Source organism: Aplidium turbinatum, chromosome 16, assembly GCF_918807975.1.
Source record: "Aplidium turbinatum chromosome 16, kaAplTurb1.1, whole genome shotgun sequence".
Classification (NCBI taxonomy): domain Eukaryota; kingdom Metazoa; phylum Chordata; class Ascidiacea; order Aplousobranchia; family Polyclinidae; genus Aplidium; species Aplidium turbinatum.
In genome coordinates this window covers 19,588,217-19,615,603 of record NC_137487.1, presented here as the reverse complement: position 1 = coordinate 19,615,603, position 27,387 = coordinate 19,588,217, and the positions used below count along the sequence as shown (strand labels likewise).

Below are 27,387 nucleotides of genomic sequence, written 5' to 3'. Positions count from 1 at the left end.
GGTAGCCTATTGTTTTTCGTTTTCGCTTACGGTAGGACGGAAGCTTTGCCACAACTTCTATTGCACCTTAACTTGGAGCAACTTTTAGTACATTTTTTTAGCCCTTGTTAATTTTCTAGTCAACAGTTTAGCTTTCAGTTCTATTTGATCAAATCTATAGGTGTGCGATAAAAACGCAACAACAAAAGATTAAATTTCTAAAGAAAGAAGTTGATCCGAAACAGCGGGATTCGAACTCGTAGACCACGAAGCAAAAATCTGTCTCAAATAGCTTTGATCGTTTTGAAAACTATTCGTGCTCACGAATGTTGTTGAAGAAACCTGTCTTGGTCGGCAAAGCTGCCTAACTACTTAACATGCCTTAACTTTAGTGGCAAGTGACAGTTTGAAGACGAGCAGCTTTTATTTGTTATATAATTTAAAGCACTGGGGCAGCAAGCAAAGCAGCAAAGGCACAACAACAAACTGATGCCGTGGACTAATACTTTACGTTGGCTTGTTAAAGAAAAAAACACACAAAAAAAAACGGAATAAATAGTGTCATTGCAGCCTATTTCCCACTCATTTTGCATATTAGTTGTTATGTCATATCAGTGGGATGCAATAAGAAACCAATGTCAGAAGTGTTCAAATTTCAAAAAATTCCTTGGTTTGTTCCAAAAACATTTAACTATTATTCAATAATTCTTTAAAAGAGAGGCAAACACCACGTGCATGACTTCGCAGTTCTATACTTGGAGGCTTGAAGCAACCAACCATTGCTTTGGTTATTTTATATAGCACAAATCCAAAACATGATTATAAAATAATGACGATGTTGCAAAACGTGAAATTTTTCTGATTTAATTAAATCAAGGGTTCCCAACCTTTTTTACACCGTGGCCCCTTTGAAACTTTTGAAAAATCAATGGCCCCTCTATTTTTTCAACCTTTTGAAAAAATTAAGAAACGTTATTTTAATTAAAAAACTTGTTTATACAGTAACCGGTAGTTAGAATGATAAAATGAAATAAATACAACACACAACAAACATGATAGTACATTAATTAGTTATTGCATATGCAGTTAATGTGATGGCTGAGCTTGTTTTTGCTCTGATAATGTCTTAATTGCTGGTTTGGTGGTGGAAAGAGCGAGCCGCATGTCATACTGAATATCAAAGACACTGCGCTGCTTTGTCTTCTGAAGTAACATTGTTGAAAACACAAAAACAAATATTATTATTTTTGAAAGAACCGGGAATTAAAGACCATTTCATAAAGATTTGGGCAAAGGTACTAGTATTTTTAATAAATTTTAATTTATTTCTTTTGTTATACAGTGTTGGAGTGGACTTCGAGATAATAAATTTTAAAAAATATTATTTTTCAAATTTTTCCATGGCCTCCTTGAAAAAGACTCGTGGCCCACTAGGGGGCAATGGCCCCCAGGTTGGGAACCCCTGAATTAAATGAAACAAAGCATTAAAAAGTTCAAAAGGTGCAGGTATGATTTTTAAAGTCCTAAAATCGAACATACATCACTTCCAGCAAACCACCATATCTCACCAAACCAGGTTGAATTTGAAAACAACTTGAACTCGTCTCCAGACAAAAAAACACAACGTCTTCACCTATGTGGGCCGCAAAGTGAAACCAAATCAAGCCCTAACTAACCATTAGCGTTACTCATGCATGAGTACTGAGTAGCATGTTGCATAATAGTACAGTCTTCACATAAGACTATCGTCAATAAAATATAAACAATAATAAGATTAAATTAAGTATAATAACGAAGAAGTGCTAGTACAAACAATACACGCAACGTCAAAACCCAACCAAAACGTCAATATATTTGTGTACTACGTTAACGCATACGCACTTTATGTTGCACGTAACAAGAACTTATTGTTTAATATTAATATTATCAATATTTTTTAATACAATAATGTTATTTTTAGTATACTTTTCCTTTCAATTAATTCTCAGATTTAACCTTGCTCCAAAGGTTTGGTCATAATTATAGTTAAACTTAAAAGTACCAAATGATTCACTTGTCAAAATACAAGTTATGTTCAATGTATATTCAAGGACAATGTACGACGAGTCCACGTTATGTTGCCTATTTCATTATTTTTTTTATGTTCACCCTTCCAGCAATGTATACCGATCACACACAATCTCAAAATCGTATATTTTGTTGGTGTGCGTCTCAGGGTATCTTTGCGATGCTTCCACCAATAACTGGCTTGGGCTGATGAGCATGGCTTTACTTTACACCAGGATTCCACCAATCAAAACCAACCGAGCCGCTTTTCCACCAATGAGCGCGCATCAGCTCGGAGCGTTCCCATCAGAATCGGGGTTTTGTCGGCGTCTTAACCACGACGAAAATATTCCAGGTTTTTCGGATTGTTCAGAATTGGGGGGCTGTTTGGGGGTCATCTGGGGCGTTGATGGGGGAGTTTCAGAACTTGGTGAAGTTGATTGTTCACCTGCAAAAGTTGTAAAATATAAAACCAAGTACAGTCATTAAATCCAAGAGTAGAAGGTTAGAAAGTACAGCGCATAGTAGTTGCGTGTATGGCTTATGGTTGCCCCAAGTGAGATATGTAAAACAAGATTAGTGGCTCCGAAAGATTATTATCAAATATCCACTAACTTACCAACAAATTGAGTTTGAGATCATGCCTACACTTTCCCATGCCTTGCGTTGATACAAACGTTGTTCGCATTACTTAGCTAAGGGTTCTCTATAACCTTCTTTAATATTAATAAGAATTATTACAACAATTAATACAACAATTATTTTTCCCAACCTGTGAGCTGTCGACTCCTTCTCGAACCGCCGCGAAACGAGAACCAGGATCGGGGTGAAGATTGCTCCTGATTGGCTGAGGGAGAGTGACGTACAATGGTGGCCCGCTTCATGGCATTCCGATCCACCAGAGCCTTCTGGATCATCTGCTCCATGTCGTCCTGGGAGAGAGATAACCTTTTAGCCACTTCCAACTGGAGCGAGGTTGAGTCTTTTTTTTAATTATTGCGAAAATAATTTTACATCAAAATGTTTCAAGAAAGGGGTCACAGGTTTTTTTCTTTGTCGTCAAGTCAGCATATTTATCTCAAAAACCATTAAAGTGTAAGCATTGGGCATATCTACCAATAACGCTTAAATAGCACTACTTCTGAATCAATGCTCTTAATGTGGACATTTAAAAAGAACATTCAACTCTCTCGGAAAACAATTAAAAAAAATGTTATAATCTTTCTTTCCAACAATGGACGTATGAAACGAAAAGATTGCGCACAAGATGTCGGTTTCAACCCTGCCCTGTGAATGACGCAAATTATTATCGCACAAACCTGCCAGGCTTCCAGCTCTTTCTGTTGTTGAAGTTTCTGTTGGATGGCCTCCAGTAGCTGACTGTTGACAGCCATAAGGTCAACCTTGGCGCTGGCCAGACTAACCTGAAAGCCAGAGATCAGTCTTGTTAAAAAACTCAAATCAAGCTTTAGATGCAAAATCTATGTAAATTGAATATCTGCGCACTTTACATCACTCATTTTCATAAAATGATCAAAGTCTGGCTCCTCTTCGGTGCCCTCTCAGCGTAGACTGTATAAACACAGCCAGATTGCATTATTAAAACGGTAGATCGCTCTTAGAGGATTAAACTCAACAAGAAAGTTTTCCTTGTTCTTTTCGCATTCATGTGTTATGTGAGCAAAGTATTTAGAAAACAATCCTCAAAAACTCACCTCCAAATTGTTCTTAGCAGCTACGGCCGAATCCCGTTCTTTCATCAGTTTTTCCTGTTTTTCTTTCAACAAATCAATTTTATGACTGTCAGGGCTGCCCTAAATTGTTAATAATATTTAGTATTCACGTGGTAGATTTCGAATCTAAACTTATTTAGTCTTGAAATGTCGCGTCAAATCGTTAGTTCGTGTAGCTGAAAAAATGTCGCGTCTTCCGCACATTATTTTAGTTAATTTCATGTTGGAAAACTAACTAGACGATATAGCAACCTACAAAACTTGACTAGCTTTAAAAAGGAATTTCATGATACAAACTCACTTTGGTAGTCATAGCTTCTTGCACGAGCGCTGATAATTCCGTGAGGGCCCCCGACAAGTGCATTGAGTGGGTCATGTGAGTTTCTCCATCACCCTCCGCCCCATTCTCATGGTCGGGGGCGGGACACTTCTTGACGAACGTACGCAGCACCGTACACACGGACTGGATACGTTGATATACTTCCCACATCTCTTGCTTCAACTGAACAAGGAAACAAATGAACAGATGCGAAGATAAGTCACTGTCAGTATGTTGCGTCTCCTGGAGGAAAAATTTGTGGGTTTCCAAGCAACGTATGTAGAGGTTGAATTAATGTAAAAAAACGTCTAGTTAGCAGTCTGAGACGTGGCATACCACACCATGCCCCGTATATGGACAGGGAAGATTGATCTATGATGGTTGAAAGCATAGTCGCGGCAGAAACGCATATAGATCATAAGTCGGGTACGACGCCATTTCCAATCTTACAAAACGAAATTTACTAAAAGTAACTTACAAATTAATTAAAGATAATATAAACAATCACACCAATAAATAAAACAAAAAGACTTTAATCAAGTATAGCTGATTAATCGGCAATCCATCTAAATGACAAATCCGGCAGTGACGCTGACAACAAGTGTAGGTAAAAAGCAGCAACTGCTTTAGTTTTGTTTGAATCCGGCCACAAAACAATATTCAATAAAAAAAATAATTAACTTGTGAACATTCCATGTCATAGAGTCATAGACAGTCCAAGCCAGCAAGACGCGGCTTATGAAGTCACACACGAGCAAAAACACAAAAACGTTAATTTCTATAGCAAAAGTGATTGAGAATAATTACGAAAATAATAAAACCAAAATATCACAAACTACACAAAGCACACCATGCCAGAGCATCATCATGCAAGCTACGCTGTAGAGTTAAAGCAAAGACTACAAGTTGTAGAAAGCATTAAACATTTTCATTGGTGCGCTTGAGAATACAAGTGTCCCAATGCTTGTAAGTTTTGTTATGGCATTTCAATGTAAGCTTAGAAACGGGACTACCTACTTTGCAAGTTAAAGGCAGTACCTCCAGACAGCAAAATCTGTCATTTTTACATCGTCTGCAGACATTGAATCAATGTAAAAATGACGAATTTTGTTGTCTGGGTAGGCATTCCGAATTTGAATTGTTCAAGGAATGTTAGGAAGCGCAAATAAAACTGACTAGTTTTAAACATGCTTGTTAAATCAATCAATGATTATTTTGAAGAAAAAAGATGATAACAATTCAATGAAATTCGAATTAGGTTTCAGGGGTGCAAAATCGTTAAACCTCAAATAGTTGCTGGTGGCAACTGGTGACGCTGCTGAGCAAGGCTCGGTAGCAACGGAGCGTTAACTCTGACGTCATGTCGTCCAATAACACGCTTTTTGGTTCCTGAAATAATTATGTTATAAATAATAAGCACGCCCGTCGTAACAATGGTCGCCATCTTTATATAGGCGCCGAGGCATAAACGACTGAAAAGAATTTAGTTTTTCTCTCGCAATGTCAAAGTGGGATCGAAAGCTTTACAATGAGAAAGGAGCTGAAAAACTCGAAAACATAACGCAGGGCAGGGTGATGTTGAACTGGTTACAGTGACCTGAGTTTGAATCCCAAGCAGAGCCAAATCAAAAAGTAAAATAACCCAAGCGGACAACTGTATTGATGACAATATGCACCAGAAATACTGCGTTGCTGGGCGCCTACCATAAGCTAGAAACGTGATGTGGAAGAAATTGAAATCACTGAGAAGCAAATTGGAAACCTTTTTACCACTACAATAATACCCGCTACAATTACGTCACAAGGGAGTGCTACAACCATCTGAGAGCATGCACCGCTACCAACATGACCCACCTTGTCGAAGTCATCATATTGTGACGTAACAGGCGATGGAAGCCCGTCCCCGTAGTCCACACCGGACTGCTCCAGCTCGGCCAGGAGAGAGGAGTTGCCTGAGATTCAAAAATACACGGTCAAACTTTTATCGGCTCATCTGAGTGATTCTACAGATGATATTGATTCTACAGATATTATCAATGTATAACTCAAGAAATGAATAAAAATGGGCACAATTCCCGTCTCCAACAATTTACAAATGCATGAAACGTCTCATGATTACTTGTGGGTGAACTTAAAATCATAACCATCAAGTAGGGGCTTTCTTTAATTCATAACTCATAGCTGCCTCGATGCCACAAAGGCAGTGAAATAAAAAAACTATAACAAATAAGTTTCATGAGAGCAACAACCAGAACTTAATGCATAAGGTGAACGGCTTCAGTTTTCCTGAATTCTTCATAGAAATAACAAACTCAAGTTCCACGTCATAAAAATTTTTTGTGAAAAGAAGCGATTAATCCGAGCAAGTAGAATTTGGAGCCAGGTTCTCACCGTTCGAGTTGAAAGACATTTGCATTGACATCTCCTCTCTGAGCTCGTCAACACGGACTTGCAACTGGCGATTCGAGATGTGGGCATCGCTCAACTCGACCGCTACCATCTTCAACTGAAAGCAGAAACGACAGTTATAACAAGTACGAAGCAATTTGCTTGAATGTGATTCCAACATTTTTTTTTGTGTGCTAGTTGAAGATGTTATTATCACAGCGAAATCAATTCTTTAGTAAATTATGTTAAGAGATTATATTGCTATGCAAATGCCAGCATTCGATGAATGCAAATTAGCAGCACCACTTGTTTAATGTAAACAATATATTTTGATGAAACCACGTGATACAAAACCATGTGATGCACTATAGCTCAAATTCACAACAAGACAAACCTAACCATGTTCTAAAAAGTTTGCAGTGAATAGGGAAGTTTATAGAGACGGTTGCTTATTCAAATTAACATAGTAACAGAGGATGTGGTTGACTTTAAGCCAATGAGGAATCAACTCAATGAAACATATGGTTCAAAACTGGTGGTCAAGTAGCAATCACAATATCAAACCCAACTTGTATTTTGCAACATTCCAAATCAAATCATCGGATATAAAATTTGGCTGCTAAACAAGTTAAATTAAGCTTTCATCAACAAATCCTCTACTAGCATGCAAGATGATCAGGTCCAAGCTTCGGAATAGGCTTTTCCATGTGTTAGAAAAAAGAGCGCTTCTCTGAAGTTTGTCAAACAATGGCGTGTTTATGACAATACCTCTCGTTCCTTGTCGTGTAGTTGCCTCTCCAGCAAATGAACATTCTCGTTCGCCATGGAAAGTTCATCACGCAAGATCCCTATCTCGTCCTTCATCACGTCACAATCAATAGCCAGTCCCGCGCGAACTTCCGAATCTTCTTCAATCTAAAGGTGCAATAATTCGGTTGCAAAGCAAAAAATTCGTTAAATTGAAAATAAAATTTTCATCATCTAATCAACAGTACCGGTAAAAGAAAATCAGAAAAATCAAAACATTATTATAGTTAATTTTTTCAAACATTATAGCAATAGAGTTTGATATATTGGATGAAGAGTTATGAAAAGTGGTCATAAACCGTGCATATACAGCGACAGGAAGCTTTGCAGAAGTTAGTTAATGCTCTAAACTCAATTTTCTAAGAACAAACATGAAAACAACAATAAACTACCGTCCGTATAAGTTCTAGTTTAAACTTGCTAAAATTTTCTCGTCTTCATGAATTCTCATGAAGAAAACTGCAAAGCTACATCTAAAAATTTTCAAAGGAACAAGATGAATGGTGCTGACATTGATAACAAATTAAGACAATTTCAACAAATAATGAATTTTTCGGATTTCTTATTATTGAACAAAATATTAAACACAATATGTTCAATATTATGTATGTTTCAGCGACCCAGCCAACAAAATCATAATAGATTTTTCGCATAGGCTTGAAAAGGCTGTATGACTAGCCGAAACGTTCGCTTATTGTTTTTGTTACCTCGTAACGATACATAAGCGATTAGTCGATTAAAACTGTGACAGGGATTGCAAATTCACTACTGAGGCAACTGTCATATTATTTGGTTATTATGTTCTTGCACAATAAACAACAAAAGGCAGTTTAGGGGAACAAAGCTCTTGTTTCTTTATGTTAATCAAACCAGGATGTGAACGTTTGTGACTTCTATTACGTAACTGTGGTACTAAGCGTTTACTTGGCGTTAGTTAAACGTTATATAACGTTTCTTCAACGAAGATAAGCGCTATTTCAAATTCTTCTTCGTCGTGTGTCACACGGCCGTAGCCCAGAGCATCACGAACTATTTCAAACTAGCTTCAACTACAACGCTAGGCTCACCTTGACTTGCAGCTAGCATCCACCAAGCAGCGACAAAATAAATTAACAAATTATGATAATCTGCATGTTGCAGTTGATAACGGGGAAGTGACCGATTAGAACCAGAGACATTAATAGAAGACCGTTTTAGGCCAAGCAATAATCGATTGCAACTTTATTGCCTAGTCCTAGAATCTAAATTAGAGTGGTTCAAACTGTATCCTAAAACCAAATGACAACACGACTAGCCAGTAGTGCTGTGCAAAGCGACTTTTTGGAGGAAACACAAGATATAAAAACAAAAGGTTTCGAGTCCACAGAAAACTTCGTTTCGAAAACTCAAAAGACTGAACAATAATAAATAATAATCAAATAACATGCCGCAAAGCCACACACATTTAACTTTACGACGTTTACTAAGTCTTGTAGACCTGTTTACTTTCGCTTCGAAACGAAATTTCTCTTAGATTTAGAACTATAAAATTTTGCTAACATCAACCTTGTTGTTCAGAAAAAGCTTTGTAAAGTTTACCAATTTGTAAATACATTTGTCCACTGCGCCTACAGTGCGTACTCACTTCTTCGTTTTCGTTCTCCAGTTGAAGTATCCTCACTCCGGTTGATGTTTTGCGCTCAAGGAATTCCTTTCTCAGTTGCTGAACCTGAGTGGACAGTTGCTCTTCTGCTTCTGAGGCCTGTGGGTTAGATTTATGTCAGGGTCATCCAGGCCTAATCAAGTCACATACCACCAACTAGTTGCAGCTTTACCAGGGCACGTTAAGTTATTCTACAACAAATTTCAACCGCTATCAATAACCTGGTTACCTGGTACAATAGTACATCGTTAGTAGTGGACAGGAATTAAATACAAAACTGCAACCGAAAAATATCACAACCGAAAAACTTGGCACCTGCTTGCCTCCAACCCTCGATAAGTAAATGAATCATCAATAAGGATTGCATAGACGAGTGAATAGAGCGCCGGTTCGGCACCACTCAGAAGCACGAGGCTGTATCTTTGGCAAAGCACTTAATGACATGACCGAAGGTGGACACAAGGATTGGCTCCTTGCCATCCGGTCGGCTTCATCAATTCTAAACCTTCAACCACCAAGCTTCAGCCTAAATACGACGACAGGGTAAAGCAAACAGAATAACTTTATTCTGAATAAGAGAATATTTTAACAAAACGTCATTGCGCTGGCCAAGGCAATAATCAAGCAGCAAACAGCTCTAACACGGAAAGGTGCATTAGTCACAACAATAGGACTAAGCAGAGAGCACTGATGAGATGCTACATAGAAAAACTACATTAACCAGTTCGTATGACACTCATTTTGTGTTACGGAAACGCATTGAATCAGGGGCGTTTGATAATAAATTACACACTTAACTGGTTAACCTCGTCGTTTTAAGGTATTTCTTGACAAGAAGAATGATAAATTAAGTTGTCTATTCTCCCTGGTCTGCACTACCAAACGCTCAAACCTGAACGAACTGAAACCAATGGTTTCCATTGCATATTTGAACTTGCATGACAAGGTAGACTTGCGAAAAAAACTTCATGCAATTGGCTAACCGTACTGCAGTGTTTGATGATGTTATAAAGTGCCCTTCACTAAGCTGAATTCTTTGGTCATGATAAAACTTAGCAGGCTGCTGTTCCGCAATCTGTGCTGTGTGATTAACAGAAAAGATTTCCTTTCATTGGAAAAATTTGTAACTAGTCCACCTCGCAAAAGGTTGTTCTAACTCACCTGATTACTATAATAGCACTGGTGTAACATTATAGTGGTGATCTCAAAGAATTAGTTGTAGCTCAGTTGGTTCTCTGTCATCCGACACTCAAATCATAGCAGTGCCTCACAGCCAATTAGCGCGTCATCACTATGACGTAACACAGAATCGCAGCAAACTTCCGGTATTTAGGGGATTACCCAAATGAGTGCACAAAAACAATTGATTGATTCGATTTTTTGAGCTAAAACTTGCGCTTAACCCTTCAGCAGCTTCATATCCTTGTAAATAACTGCGTCTCTAAAACACTGACAGGCAAATTCTTGCCCAAGATCTGTGCAGAACGTCTGTCGAATTACAATGTACTGATCAAATTGAGTCAACAAGATCATCTTGCAACAGCTCACAAACATCATAAACTTCCTAAATAACGTTTTGTTCACGTTAGCATGGTTTTATTTGAATAAATTTGACTGGCTCAAGCCTAACACCAATCCCAACACCGATTCAACAAATATTGACAAATGGTCTGTCTCATAAAATATGCTCAAGTTGACAGTGCCTCACATGATGGTTCAGTACAATACCAACCACCTCCACCTGCAAATCAGTCCGGTTTTAAATTGAGTTAATATTGAAGGCAGTGAATCAAATCACTGGTTTATTTTTTTCTCAAGATATCACGACAATACAATTCGTAGTGGATTGATATAAAAAAAAGTACTGGATTTTCTGTCTGGAACATGATTATATAACTATCTTCCTTTCAATAATCCAAATTTTAACTCAACTTTCTGTCACTGACATCACTAGGCAACCGCTGACGAAGCAAACCAACAGCAAGGTTTGAGGAAGTGATAAAGTTTGCCTCACAGCAGCAGAAACAACAAACTGCAGCAGCAGGAAAATATTTGCTGGCTAAGTAAAATGCGTCTACACTTTCGCTTAACCACAAACAGCGCGAGTGGCAATAAACAAACACTTTCCCCAAAACGCACAACTGAGTAACTTCCGCCTTCCTGACACGTGATTCTTTTGCTGCAGCTGATTGATGTACACCGGCAATACAAGACACCTTGACTGGTTGGCAAAGTTATGTGCCAAATTTATTCTTTTTCCATTGGCATGCAATTGAGAAACACCAAACCGCAAAGCGCTACACTGGAGATGTTTTCCCCAGATAGCTCGCTATCTTGCTTCAGTTCCAAACAGAACTCACGCCCGTATTTTGTCGCTTCTGTTGTGATGGTATAGTCAGAACGTTCATCAAAATACAGAGCTGATAACTATTGAGCTGACTCTATCAGTTTTGTAATGCCCTAACCGATGTACACAATCGACTTTTGTCACGTCAAGTCAAAAGCATTCACTTCACTTGCAATCTAAACCAGAAGTTCCTGACCTGTGGATAAGCATACGCATACTGTTCCTAACTTGGTACACTGCGACTGCTACAAAGGATTAGTCTGCTGCTCCAATCAGCTGTGGGTGTCATCAACTGATAACTTAGCTTCAAGAAACATATCCGCGTTGATGACATTGATTCAACGTTGCCAGATGTGTACTTCACACAACATCTGGCTTTTTCAAAAGTGTTCGAATCCCACAGGGTCATTTGGCACCGAATTGCTAATGGAGATGTATCTTCTTCCAATTGCAGCAATTCAACGTTCCCACAACGTTGCTTTACAGCGTTTAGCCTCGTTTGCTTTTCACTTTCATTATTCTCACTGGGCAACTTCAATTTCATTCCCCTAGCCTCTTTAGTCTTTTTCACAATATTGATATAAAGTCTGTAAACGTTGAATTGATGTAAATAAAAACTGATTTGCTGGCTGGCATGAAGCAGTATTTTAAATTCGAGCAGTTTCACGCTTGATCAATTCCGATATATCGATAGAGGAAATCAAAAATTATTTCCAGGATTATTTTTACGTAGACTGAGGTCTTTTAATGATATGCTTACTCACCCTGTGAAGCTGACTCAGCAATTTGTTGTTTTGTTGTGAAAGTTCTTCCACAGCACGTGACTTTTCACGCTCCACTGACGTCAGCATGGCCTTGTGTTCCTCAAGTTCTTCCTGTGGTGTCACAAACAGATCAAAACTTCTCTACTAACTCATTTAAAATTTTAGGCAAAGGCAAATCCCAATTTGTCACAAAAATCAGAAAGAAAATAAATCAATAACTTTTTTTCTTGGTCTGAACCTTAAAACATTTGACCAGGCTAACACACACAATAGTATTTCAATAAGATAAATTTATGTTATGGAACCGGTTTTCTTCCATTAGGAATCGTCAGCATAACTGATAGTCCGGCAGCCCGTGACGTTTTTGTAACATCATAAGGTACAAAAGGTTTGAGTGTTTTATCAACCTTGCCCCACTGTGGGATGTTCAGAAACCCACATCTGAGGTTTCACTGCTGGGGCGTTTGGGGGCTACGGCCCGGTGAAAAACCCATTTTGGGGGTCAAAAAAACATCATAAGGTACAAGAACAAAACCAACGCCAGAGTTTATGCCTTCACTTGTAGACTTTGGAACAAGTCGATCTGGGTGCCCCAGGTGGGGCATTCCCGAATAAGGGGCCCCCAAAGTTGGGGCAAAATACGTAAAAATAACATCATAAGGTACAAAGATGGAACTTCTTTCATCAGTTGGGGCATGTTCCACTGAGTACGAAACAATTTTTCTTATGGCCCCAAGGTGGGGCTTAACCTCATTTTGGGGGTATAACCCCTAAAATTCACAAAATTAACATCATAAGGTATAAAACCAAGTGTCCTTCGTGTATATTTCAAAACGTCTGCAAATATTTTGGAAAATCAACGAAGCATGTAAGATATAATATCTACACAGCATAACATTTGCTTATTAGGTTAAAATTTATCACTATGAAAATACATATTGTACGCAGGGGTGGATTGGCGGCTAATCATTAGCCTACTGGGAATTCGAAAACGTTCCCGGTTGGCCGGTCAGAGGGTCACTGTCCTGTTTTATGTACAAAAGAAAATTTTATTTGAAATATAATAGTCTATATCCTTATCGCTATATCCTTATTCTTTGTTTGAATAACACTGACAATGATTGAAGTTACAAATCGAAGCTTGCTATACAAATACGTACAATGTCTAATTTTATAGCCTACATCGTATTACCGGTGAAAGACTTTTTCTAAAATGAAATAAATTGTTTGTGAAACGAGCATTTTTATGCTAAATCTATTTTGATCGAAAGTGGACCGTTATTATTTTTAAATCCTCGGGCTAATTCAATTTGCTAATCCGCCCCTGATTGTACGTAGGCCTACCTACATTTAAGTTTCTCTCAGACTAAACACTGAACAGAAACAAATCACACTATGTGGTCTCATTTAAACAACTGAGAGGACTTCTCGAATAACATGTGATTTGTGCTGAAAGGAATGGAAAAATTGCTCGCTACAAAATAACGAAACCTGGAACGGCGTGCAAAAGAAACGTTAAATTATACACTAGTAGAACGAAAAGATGCACATTGAACTATTTAAAAACGTATGCCCTGTTCAGCAAGTCAAAGGGCTTCTTGAAAAAGCATGCCTCCTGCATAATCTCTCTCGGGTAGGCTATGCACCATTGGCCCCGGTTTGCAGCCATGTGAAAAGATCAATCCTAACACTTATATTCTATGTGGTTTCGTGAGTTCTGGTGGAAACCGTAAAATTAATACAAGTTCAAATCATACTCTATCCCCATGTTTACAAGAATAAAGGTAAAAAGTTGCTTATGTAGGCTATAGCCTACAATTTATTTATGCTTGAGGTGGAGAAAGGCAAAAACATCTATTCATTAAGGGTCTGCAGGTTCGTCGTCAGAAAAGTCGCATTCATCCGTTTCTGTTGTTTCATCATCTGATTCTGTTCCGTCTTGGTCCAAACCCTTCTCACTTTGCAGAACGTTGTCCAGCGTAGACGGAACTGGACCTCCATGAAACCAAACCAGTGAATTTGCCATCTTCCAAACGCCAGCCGCTTTCAACTGGTTTCTGGAAAAAGCTTCCTTTTTCAGCAGCATGATTCCAAATGCCACAAATGTAATTCGCTCTGAGTATTTTCTGATGGAGCACAGTTTTGCACGGGGGAAAGTTGCTTCCATCTGAACCTTTCAGTCGTCGCAATGGATTGGAGCCTTTCGGTTTGTATGTCTCAATGAATTTTTTAAATCGTAATTCATTAACGCAATGACCACTTTTACATCCATACATCTGGCACACAAATTTTTCAATGCCTTTTTTAATGTTTTCATCAAGATTTTTCGAATATTCCAAAGCAGCAAAGGCATGTTGAGCATGCACATTTTTCTCCAATATATTAAGGGGTCGAGCCTTCCCTTTACCCGAAAAAGCAGCTGTATGATCACAGCCTGTAAAGCAATGAAAACCGGGAAGCGACCGAAGCATGTCTGGAGATAAAGTACTGCCAAGCTTTGATACATCAATATATCTCAGAGTGTTGTTTGCCTTTACACCAACTTCCATCCATATGTTACGTCTTTTTGTACAAACGACAAATTTCCCAACAATATAATCAGAACATTCGTGTCATTAGAGCGGACTACCACATTTTTCACATCTTGGCATGAGGTGACGATGTGGTACATTAGGCGCGTATCTGCTTCTTCGTGGTAGCATAACAAGGACTCCTCTTCACCACACAACATTTTTTCGCTATCTTTTCGATAAACATAACATTTTTCATCAAGTGTAGCATAAAAGAACCTTAAGTCGAGGAAGCTGGAATAGGCCTACTTATCTGATTTTCAAGAATTAACAAGAAAATGCACCAATGCTTGCTTGAAGTTGTCATTCCTCATTGCGGCTGCAAAATTAACAGGTCGTTTTATGGCGTCTCCTTCGATGACGTATTGCTGATCGCGGAAGCCATGAATTGCTCGGCGATCTCGCTCGGCATCTTTCACGGACGGCGATACAGTTCTATCGAAAACAACGTGTATTGTTTTCCCACTGTGTCTGCACAATTTCTTCAAAGTCGTCTTTGCAACACCTCCGAACGTCATCGGCAAATCTCCAAGAGTGTGAAGAAGAAACATACCATCGATTTCAAGAGCCTTCAAAAGCATTGACTTTTGGGTTGATTTCATCGTTGCATCCATATGGCACAAAAACAGTGGTACTGGTGTGAGGGGGTAAGACAGCATCAATTCCACGTCTACCTTGTGATCTACTGCTAAACATAGAAACCTTCCCATCAAATTGCGTTCCATGCTCAACCGATAAAATTTGCCTTCGCGGGTTATGCTTTTCACAACGGCAGCTTCAGAAGCAAAGTTGCAGACTTTGTTTCTACGTGTTGGCTTGTTGAAAGTGCTAGCGTCCTGGTGGCATTGATTTATAAATTTGTTTCTATGCTCAGTTCCTTTTTGAAAAACATTCAAAAGAAAATTTGAAGTGGCAGGAGCGACTGCTTTTCCTGTGCTAATATTGAATAGAAAGGATACATCGAAGCTTGCACTAAATGGATTAACTGTACTGCTTATTTTTTTGCATTAGTTTATCCAAATGTCTGCGATCTCTATCGATGCTTGAAGGACGAAGGTCAAATGATGCTTCCTCTGCTGACGTCATCTCCGGATCTTCATAGAAGTTGTAAAGGATCGATCGGCGCATAAAGTGGGTAAGTGCCCATCTCTGTCTGGCACCAATTGAATTGGTGAAAAACAAAATCCCAGTGAGTCGATTGGCGGATTCTGCATTGATTGTTTGCTCCAAAGCTTGATCAACAGCACATCCGCAGAAGTTTATTTGAGTTCTTTTTACGGACAAGATGCCTTGTTCAAACAGATCACTTATTCCAGGGTGAATTGCTTCCATTTTTAGCATGTTATCCTGCAGTCGCAAAATCCATCTTGCATAATTTGGTTGGTTGAAAATGAAGAACACGCCTGACATCTCTCCTATGCAGTGCACAAACAACTGATGATTTGCAGAATACTCCGAGCAAAGAGGAGGTACGTCTTGACAAGTTTTAAGTATCCATACCAGTAGGCTACTGGGCAGTCTTGCCATTTTCTCCTGTTTCGGTTTTCATTGAAAATTCTTGGTAGGAACTCAAAAAGTCTTTAACATCGTCATCCAAAAAGCCAATCGTTGACTGGGATGGACAAATACATAAACGACGTAGTTCTTCGTCCAGATTTTCAGAAGCAGGGCATTGTAACAAGAATTGATTAAAATGCAAGATTTCTAATGCTGCTCCGAAAAGAACGTGTATTCGTTTGCACCTATTGTAATGAGTACCACGCAGAAATCCGTTAAGGGATCCTTCGGCAAGAATACCAGCTTCTGTTAGGATGTATGGACCACCTGAACCATCCAAGCACTTACCCATAGCTTTAAAGAACGCCATGCAAATGTGGAAACCACCCAGTAATATGAACAAGCGGTCACATTTTGGACTTTCTTGCTCTTGAATGGTGAGGGCATGTTTTGCAATGGCCAGATCGTATGTAACACACAGGTACTCTTGCTACCACATGTACGTATGCTACTGTACACTACAGTCTTCAACCGGTGAAATATTAAATTATAGTTGCTTATTAAGGAATTATGACTTTCGCACCCGGTATCAGTCTTTGTGCTAGGAAAAATCCTCAGGTGAAGCAAAAAAAATTTTGACGTTTTGCAAACACTTGGTTCCATCCAAATAGGCTACAACCTTGAATTTGGGGTTGTATATCCTAAAATGAGGTTAAGCCCCACCTTGGAGCCACAAGAAAAGTTTTTTCGAACTCGGTGGAACGCGTCCCAACTGATGATAAAAGTTCCATCTTTGTAGCCTACCTTATGATGTTATTTGTACGTATTTTGTCCCAACTTTGGGACTCTTTATTCGGGAATGCCCCACCTGGGGCGACCAAATTTGAATGTTCTGAAATCCGTAAGTGAGGTACTATCACCTACACTTAGTTTCATCCATGTACCTTATGATGTTAATTTTGTGAATTTTAGGGGTTATACCCCCAAAATGAGGTTAAGCCCCACCTTGGAGCCATATAAAAAGTTGTTTCGTACTCAGTGGAACATGCCCCAACTGATGAAAGAAGTTCCATCTTTGTACCTTATGATGTTATTTTTACGTATTTTGCCCCAACTTTGGGGGCCCCTTATTCGGAAATGCCCCACCTGGGGCACCCAGATCGACTTGTTCCAAAGTCTACAAGTGAAGGCATAAAATCTGGCGTTGGTTTTGTTCTTGTACCTTATGATGTTTTTTTGACCCCCAAAATGGGTTTTTCACCGGGCCGTAGCCCCCAAACGCCCCAGCAGTGAAACCTCGGATGTGGGTTTCTGAACATCCCACAGTGGGGCAAGGTTGATAAAACACTCAAACCTTTTGTACCTTATGATGTTACAAAAACGTCACGGGCTGCCGGACTATGAGTCGAAATAAAAATTAGCCTACATCAATAGATGTCAGCACAACTGAGTCGAAATAAGAATTAGCCTACAATATCAATAGATGTCAGCATAAATGGACCAAAAACAAACGAAAAATTACAAATTAATTAAATAAATGAAAATGTTCATGACCTCCAATCCTCCATATTCATTTCTTTATTTCTGCCTTTTCTTCTCTTCATAGTTTTAGCAAACCGCAACTATCGAATATTATAATTTCAATTTGACCTAGCTTGAGCAAGTATAATGGCAAACACTTGAAAATTCAAATAAAATTTACTAAGCAGAGGATTATAGAAATACTATGTCGGTGAAATCTAGAATAAATGCTTCTATTACATCATCATGCTAAACTTGCAATTGTGCAAAAATTTAAAGCAGTCAATGCGGCAGAATAGGTGACAAGGTTAGGAAAAACTAGAAAAACCATATCTATGATCAAAAATAGTAAAATGATCAAAAATGATGATCAAAAATGATCAAATGTAGGCTAATTTTTATTTCGACTCAGTTATGCTGACGATTCCTAATGGAAGAAAACCGGTTCCATAACATAAATTTATCTTATTGAAATACTATTGTGTGTGTTAGCCTGGTCAAATGTTTTAAGGTTCAGACCAAGAAAAAAAGCTATTGATTTATTTTCTTAGTGATATTGCTTTCTGTATTAGGTAGATCGCCCATTTGAGGAAGTGTCATAGTACCAGATCACCTTTTTCAGTTGGTTTTTCCCATTTTTGAAAAATCAGAAAGCGCTGTTAATCAAACGCCACAATCCAAGGGTAAATAAAATGCGATCACACAAAGAGCTAATGGTCGCGGGCTCATTACAATCGAAATGGAAAATCTTAAACTGCAATGTTGAATTGCTCTACAGCACCTCAAACTAGTTGGAGCTGATTCACAGTTCAAAAATAATGGAAACCACAAAACTCGTAAAAAAGGGATAAAAAATGTTCTGATTTATAAATATATAAACCTCATGAAGAGGTTGGTAGTTTGTGTCACAAATCGTTCACAAATTTATGCAGAATTGAAAGCAAAAATACAACGAAGAAAAAGTTCTTTTTTTTTAAATAAAAGAACTTCTTCTTCGTTCTATTTTGCTTCCGATTCTGCATAAATTGGTGAAAAATACATTGACATCAAAATGTGTTTTACGTTTCAGCTGCAGTTTGTGCTGAACGCTCAACATACGTTGACCCTTGTTAAAATTATAATGTTTTGACTTAAGCCATATGATGACTCTTCCTTTATCCGATATTGCCATTGGCTTTGTTATCACACCAGCAGCAATTTTAGTCAAAATATGCTCGTGATGGCTTGTTGCTTATCACTGACACTTTACGGCGAAACTATCTACATACATGTGCTCGCTTGATGTCGCAATTGAGTTGGGTGGAACTGGCGTCGCATTCACTTGCTTTGAATTTCAGTCTTCGTCGAAGTTCATGCTTTTCTTGTTCTAACGTCTGCAACGATGTGAAGATGCTGAATTAAATTTCAAATATTTGTTACAACGCACGTTGTCTAAACATTCTACGTAAATGACTTGAAAAAAAATAACAATCAATTCAAATTGGGCAACCCTGATAATCCAGGGTGATATCCAGGGCCTTGCCAGCAAATGAAAATTGAACAAAGTTTGCTTACGATTACGTCCAAGTAAAGTCGTTCTTCTGCTAAGTCAGGCTAAAACGTAGGACATGTGTGTGGCAATTGAAAGAACACTGAGCCAATCTTTATGTATATTTGTGACAACGTCCAATAGCAATAACATACACATGTAATCCAATGTTGTTTTAGTTGAAAAAACAACTAGTAACAAGTGAAGTGACCAGTCAAACATTCTGCTAAAATGTAGCTCACGTTAAACCGACTCTGGCAATTAAGCGTCTGCACAAAACAACAATATTCTGAACAACAACTGCACAATAAAATGCTCAATGGTAATTGTTACGGTTTTAATTATTTTAAAGTCCACAAAAACTAAGATATTTTAGCTACTTCGGTTTCATCATATCCAGGATGTTCATTCAGCAATCAGTAGCCTATTACTTGCATTAGTTGCATTGTCGTTAGCCTACCGACTATATATTTTGATACATGGAAAGACAAAAGCCAAACCACTCATGCAAACAACGACCCCAGCCAGAAATTAGTCGTTTTTCTTTACGGTACATAGAACATTTACATTTTTTCCATAGAACAGAATTGCTGGAAATCGAGCATGGGAAGTATTAATTGTGAGTGAGTCCTCACAATAGTATTTCACTCCAAACACATATCCTATACTGTACAATACATGAGAATATTAAAACAATTAACATTGCAAAGAAAACGCTTGGCAACTGACATCCACTCCATGTGACTTTTGACTGTGTGGATTAGAGAAAAATGACCTTTTCCTAGATGGAACGAACATAAACAAACCACGTTAAATTGTCATCCGCTTTACAACACGGAAATTTATGTTTGTGATTATATCAACAGTGAGTAACTGACCTTTCTAGTGTGGCCATCACTACACACACTGTGACACACACACCATGGTAATACCGCCCGTGGTATTTCATTAATTGAAGTGCAACACATAGGAAACTTGAACAAAGGTTTTGTTACCTTCTTTGAAATAAAACGGGTTATTAATCATTCCGACTTTATCGTAATTCAAGTAAGGCTAGACGTTTATTGTAGCTTGTATCGAATACATACCCTCGTAATCTCGATGCAAAATTATTCTAGTTTTATGTTGCACACAGCGTTAATCTGATCACGAAACATGAATAGAAACTGTTGGCTATCGCAGGATAACACATTCATCCACACAGTATGCTAGAAAGGCGAAATCGATGAACAAACTTGCCAATATTTCATCTAACAAATAAAGAAATGGAGGTTTACACAAAGTAAAGCAATTAGGCCATGAGGTAATGAGTAGTTCGATGCAAAATTTATCTTGAATTTAAAGAATGTTAAAATCACAAGATGAGAGTTAGCACTGAATTAATGTTTCTCCCAATCCAAGCAAGGCTGTGAAAGCAGAGTTAAGAATAATTTGTTCTTTTGTTGCAACTACATCAGTATATACCCTTCCACAGGGGTTGCGTGATTGTAAAGGGTTTCTCGTTTTTTAGGGAAATTGATTTCTTGCTTCAGTATACGATGTTGATGCGTCATTTGAATTGTTAAATCACCGTACAGCACTCACACTCCAAGTAGACCAGTTACAAAAGGTGCAGTCAATAACCAAAACAAAACATTGATAGTTGTTGCGTAACTTGTTCATTGTTATGCTATTACTAAGAACGTTATTATATAGTTTTAATCCAAACTTTTGTTAGTGACAAACGTGAAAGAAAATCAGGGGTTCCACGACGACAAAGAGGTTGAAGAGTGTTGAACTACACAGCACAACTTGAACCTTGTTAAACGCAAGATAACGTTAAAAAGCGTCAGGACAAGGTACATAACACCAACGAACTAGATTCAATACAGTTTCAATACTTCAAGTGTTCATTGAAGTGATATATTCGAAAAAAAATCGATACAAAACACTGTACATGGAACTGGAGTTCAATGAGATGTTTCAAACTTTTGAAACAAACTTCGCTTTTCACACGAAAAGGAGATGATGTCATATATTTCATTAGCGTGGTCGTTTCACCAGGAAGGTTAAAAAAGCTACAAAAGCCCAAAGGCTCATTAACCACATTTCTATAGATGTAAATTCCGCATGTTTGAGGTCATTTATCACAAAAAAGGCTTTAGCATTTAAAATGAGCTTGCAGGGGGAAACGAACCTGCTTGTGACATACCTATGATGGATCTAAAAAGTACTGGGAGCCCTGAAAGAATATCACCTACAATACACGATACACACCTCTTCTTAAATGGGAATAAACAGAAAAAAATAGCAAAATATTGCAAGGTTTAAAATGCGCATGAACCATTGTTTAGATAGCAAACTGTGGGCTTGTAATTGTATCTGACATGAGCATCAGCCGTCAGGTACAAAACTCACAATGCAGAATGTTTCAAGTACACAAACGAGAAGGCCTCGAGCGACAACAATGGCGGAACGAGGCCAGAGAAAAGATAATGTACTATTCACTGTCCCACCAGAGTGCCTTACTCTTTGTGCTCTGGAATTCTGGATAATCAGGAAGCAATACGGTATCAGCATGTTCATTGATCATCTTCAATGACCCAATAACCAACATGTTTCTATACAACAAGGTACAAAGCCCATCCGGTCGCATGGTCAAGTACAGTAGTCCCTAACGTATTTCGGTTTACCTTGCAATTAGCCACAATTATAGCTTGACGACAAAACGCAAAAAACTAAACACCACATGTATTCGTTGTTTCGTGAAAATCTAGCCGATTTTAAACTGATTTCTAGCGTTTTAACGTTGGAATTATGCAAATAAAACCAGCAGAGCAGAATATATATAGGTTAAAGTTTAGGCAATATCCCAAGAAATCAATCAGATAATTAACTAACTCCAGTTAGAAATCACGTCTTTAATAAAGATGTTGTGACAGACGCTCCACAATAAACGTCACAAACACGCAATTACACATACGATTGTCTAGTTGCCTCAAGTCATTGTTGGATGCAGCTAAAGACAATAATTGCCTGCTGAAACAAGTGAAACACGTTCTCGCTGATTACATAGGTGGATAGTTGTCGGCTGCATAGACGTGTGGCGAGAGCCCTGGAAGGGCAATCGAGAGGGCGCCGGTTCAACACCGCTCAAGAGCATACGGCTGTACCTGGGCAAGACACTTAATGACACGCCTGAAGGTGGACACAAAAATTGGATTCCTTGCCATCCTTTCCACTTCATCTAAATCTTCAACCAACAGGCGTAAGCCTGGATACGACAAACAAAACAAATGGGTGGATACTACCAACAAGCAAGCGCGTGCAACAAGCAAAGGGATTCTTTAACAAGGATTAAAGTTTTCCATGTAGAAACAAGGGCAAACCTCAAATCGTTTAATAAACTGCATTTTCGAATATGCACAAAGGACAATACAAAAACAACATTTGAGATATATATTGTTGTTTGGAATTATATAACTTGCGACTTTTGCTTTCACTCGGTGTGTAATAAACGATCGTTCATAAATTCCGACCAACAAAACAAAATTGTACAAACGACTTGAACTGTTGGCGATAGAACTATTGAACTGAGGAAATAAAGTTTATTCATTTAGTTCATTTCTAATGTTAATTGCTTTTCACTGTAGTATTTAAAATAAATCACAAGTTGTAACCACAAAAAGGTCACAGAGGAAAAGACCGAAGTTTGCCAAAAATAGAATGGACATCTTGGATACCTACAATTACACAAGCATAGATTTCATGATCTGAATTAGAAAATAGCCTCTGACAATGAACGCATTTGCTACTTCAGCACACATTGATCACTGTGGAGAAATAAACAAGTAAATTATTATACATACATAACAATCTCGATACTATTCATAGTAGGTAGTGTAATTGTTATAATGTGAATGGAATACATTCACACATCCTTGTAGCAGTACCCACACATTCTACGTGATCGTTCGCATTATTTGACTTTGCTTAATGAATGTGTGTATTTATACTCGCAACAAAATAAACGTCAATCAATCAGTCATTCACATTAGTAGATGAATCCACTAGTGTCATTGACATTTTTAGCAGCAACACGAATAATAAACTTCCAAGAATTACATCTGGATAATAAGTCTGCACAGTAAAATCTAGTAAGAAGTTGAAGAAACAAGTGCAAAGAACAATGGAATTATTTATGTGGGCACCATAGATGGGAAACCCCCACAGGTTGTGGGCACTTGCAGTTTACTGACCTACCTTCTTGACACCTCAAAGCTACCATCACACTTCCCAAATCGCAGCCGGCAACAAAATAAAACAATCAAACGAATAATTATAATAATTTATTTCACACCAGTTGGGTGCAAAATGGCCTTTACAAAAACCAACCTCACCTTAGCGCGGTGCAGACGTGGAAACGCTGGAATATGTTTCCAGTAGCTTAACGAGGCTCTGGTGAAACTAGTAAGGTCAATTGCTGCTAGTCGAAAATTACGATTATGAAACGTCAAACGAAAAGAAAGAAACCGAAAATGTAAAATCAAATCAACATGGATTTGTTGATTCCAGTGACTACAATGTTAATGGTTATAATAGATTTATTGTAAAATTGCATCTATATAATACACAAGCGTCTTGTTTGTAAAAAGTAGTCACTGCAAAGACTGCACGTCAATATACCATTGTAGAATCATAAAAATGGAACACAACATCAATAATTCATCAAAGTTTGGAGGTAAATTACAGAGAGGAGAGTTATTAGTTGAAAATGAAAAGTTTTAACATGGTATTATAGATACTTAATGGCAGCTGCATAATTCATGAACACATTGTCATCAGCAATGCAGGGTTGCATACTTAAGAGACTGCTGTACTCCACTTTTAATAAACATATCTCTAAGCTGATAACACATTTCTAGACATTGCCATAGGAAAACAATTTTACCTAAAAACACCATTTCTTTATTTCAACATATGTATGAAACTGCCATTGCTAAATTTAATAAAGAAAAATACTGAAATAGTAAAATTCAATTCAAATGGCAACTATAGGAAACATTGAGTATTGAGCAATTTTGATAGGTATATCTGTCAGGTTGATGTATATACTTAGCTAATATAATCATACCTGTGCCAATATCACAAAACCAAATCAAAAAATGACTCTAGTTTCCTGTGCAAATGAATAAATTGTTTGGCACATCTACTACTCCTTATCGATTATTTATCAGCAAGCCAAAGAGCTATACATTCTACACAAGGTACGGTATCGTATTTTACGGAAAATTCTCTTTCTCTCCATTTTGCTTCAACAAAGCCTGGTTTTCACCCCAAAACAATGAAAATATAATTCACAAACAGAAGTTTTATATTCCTGACAACAGCATTACTTCACTTACTTCAAGTTTTTCATGATATTCTTTGCTTAATCTTTCATTTTCCAAAGTTAGTTCTTCATTTTTTTCTAACAAAGATTTTCCGAGTTCTGCAGCAAGAATGAGATCTCGTTCCTTGTTTTCAAGCTGCGTATATACATCCACCTAAACAAAGTATTAATAGTAAAAAATAGTAAAAGTATAATAAAAAAGTATAATAAAAGTATAATAAAAGTATTAATAGTCCTAAAGTGTGGCATGAGGTCCCAGGTGATCTCAAAGGTCTTTCTCTAACTTCTTTTAAAAGAAACTTTAAACACTACCTTCTTGATTTAAACGCCACTGTTGAATAATAACTGTTTTGTCTATATAATTACATTATTCTATTTGCTCATCTCTTTGGTATACGTTGCTTTTTATCTTTTTTACTGATTAAAATTGTCGATTGATATCTCTTAAACTCCACTCACAATTAATTCATTCAGTAGCACGGTAAACCTGCTTAGTTTGTTGTTTGTTTGCTTTTTTTTTTTTTCTCTCTTTTGCATAATGAAAACATGTGTATCTGTATCACCAAATGCTTGATTTTCTTTTTTTGTATGTGTGTTTGTGTATTTACTGTATATATGTTATTTAGGCCTACATCACCAAGCTTGAGGTGGCTGCTGACTAGATGACCGTTTGGTCTTTTCGCAGTCTCCTCGTCATATGACACACAACCGATTATTATTGTATACTTTGTATTCTTTTCATGTTTGTGTTTGTGACAAATAAATAAATGAACTGAACTGAACTAGTCAAAGGTGAAACAAATCTTTCATCTCATAATAATTTAAGCAAAACAAAAGCCAAGATTGCTTAAGTTTAAAATTCTTTATCTTATCGTTCAAGTTTCAAAATCGACATCACCATCCAAAGTCAAATCCAATTTGAAGACAAAACCAATGCTCGGACATAACTTGAAGCCGATGAAAATGACATGTTAAATTTTGCTTTTGCGCTATTTTTTGCATTGAGCTAATGATTTCAATATTAACAATGTATATAGCTTATAAAAAAAACTTGAAGACGACTGCTAGACATTTCAGTTCATATTGGGGCAGGTGAATGGCAGTACTTAGGCTAACGTACTTGTGATTATCACTGCTGGGCACTTGTCATTTTGAACAATACCAGTACAAAATTCTAATTATGATAAGAGTAATTATAAATGTTATGATATAGCAAGAAAGTAACTTTTAGTACGGTATGCTGTTTTTTCATTAAATTCTGAAAAATGTAACAACACAACATAAGTACCGTACTGTACTGTATCAAAAATATAAAACTTAAATAAATTAAACCTCAAGTATATTTTGAACAATGGGTGAATTCATTTAAAATCATCACATACTTCGGTCAGATCCAGTTGCGAACGATGCATGTCAGCTTCCATATCACTATGTTCTGTTACTGTGGGTGATCTCTGCTCTCCACAGTGGTTTGCACTATCATGCCCCGATGTCATGTATTGGTTAAAGTTGTCACTGATATAAGGAAACAGGCTATCTTCCATTGTTGGTTTATTTAGCATTGTTTCATAACTTCCATCAAGTGTTTCCATAGTACTGACTAAAATCTATACAAGTGTGCTTGTTGTCCAAGCCTGGTTCAGTTTATTATATATATTCAGGTTCCGTTCAAATCTGGTATAGTTTATTTATTTATTTGTCACAAACACAAACATGAAAAAAAAAAAGAATACAAAATATGCAATAATTTGTTGTGTGTCATATGACAAGGAGACTGCGAAAATACCAAGCGGTCATCTAGTCAGCAGCCACCTCAAGCTAAGTGATGTAGGTCTAAATAAGATACATAGTAAATACACAGACACACACACAAAAAATCAAGCATTTTCTGATACAGATACACATGTTTTCATATATATAAAATAGTAATAGCCTATATCCAATCAATAATGTGAATGATTGTCCATATCTTAATATTTGACAAAAAATAATGGGCTAGTCTAGCCTAGTTGGGGTAAATAATTTTTATTCATCTGTCTTGGAAATTTTAGATAACTTTTACAGCACCTCAATATTTTTTTAGAAAGCTGAAATTAAGCTTAGCTCTGTATTAGCTTAATGGTTTTTAAACTTACAAAAAATAAGCTGTAGCCTACCGGTACTGTTTTGATCCAGCAATGGTTTAAGCAAAAACATAAAGTACATTCTGAAAAGCTACTACATTTACACTTTCCAATATTTCACATACTGTAAGACTCTGCAGCTGCTTTTATTGTTGAGCTATTAAAAATAAACTTTCTCTCTCACCAATTTGATGACATGATCCTTTTCAAATCTTTATCATTATCAGCTGACGTAATCGTTATCAGCTGGCTTTCAACATATGATTTTGCACAAGTGCGACATTTTGCGGAAAATATAAGCTACAGATGATGAAGGTTGACCAAAGGGTTGACGATGGGCTTCTTTACTCATGGATAGAAAGAGAGAGAAAAACCTTTTATTTTGTCTGTTGCGAAAAATAGTATACGGTAATAATATAAACCGGTACAAATATTCATAGATAGTCAGGTGTTTAACCAGCTAAGCCATCGGAAATAACATTTTGTTTAATTTTTTTGATGTTTCACAAAATAATTTTCAGCACAAAAACTGCTCCATTATTCCAAGCCTCAAAAAGCGCATCAGACTACGAGTTTGCCGTTTCTATCTTTTTCTATACCTATGCTATGTTTGGTATAAAATGTATATTGTCTTTTGTTGTGATGGTCAGAAATAATAACAAACTGAGCTGTCGTTTCATTTTGGCTTGAATTATTTTAATGTAGCCTAGCATAGTCCGAGCCCTGGACGCTGATGTCTCTCAGCTTCTGTT

At 37.4% G+C, this 27,387-nt stretch overlaps 1 protein-coding gene across 2 annotated transcripts; it reads right to left on the bottom strand.

Moving 5' to 3' along the window:
- Positions 1-384: 384 nt before the first annotated feature.
- LOC145785816 (BICD family-like cargo adapter 1) lies at positions 385-26,173 on the bottom strand. 2 transcript variants are annotated; one of them, XM_082597527.1, is made up of 14 exons: positions 25,895-26,173; positions 24,526-24,666; positions 18,882-18,986; positions 12,026-12,136; positions 8,897-9,013; positions 7,234-7,380; positions 6,469-6,583; positions 5,932-6,029; positions 5,362-5,466; positions 4,060-4,260; positions 3,741-3,839; positions 3,345-3,449; positions 2,798-2,957; positions 385-2,473 (listed from the first exon to the last, which is right to left on the bottom strand). In XM_082597527.1, the coding sequence occupies exons 1-14, from the start codon at positions 26,102-26,104 to the stop codon at positions 2,313-2,315; spliced, it is 1,875 nt and encodes a 624-aa protein (XP_082453653.1). In that variant the 5' UTR covers positions 26,105-26,173; the 3' UTR covers positions 385-2,312. The 2 variants fall into 2 exon arrangements, with proteins under 2 accessions (XP_082453653.1, XP_082453654.1); XM_082597528.1 differs by lacking the exon at positions 5,362-5,466.
- Positions 26,174-27,387: the final 1,214 nt, after the last annotated feature.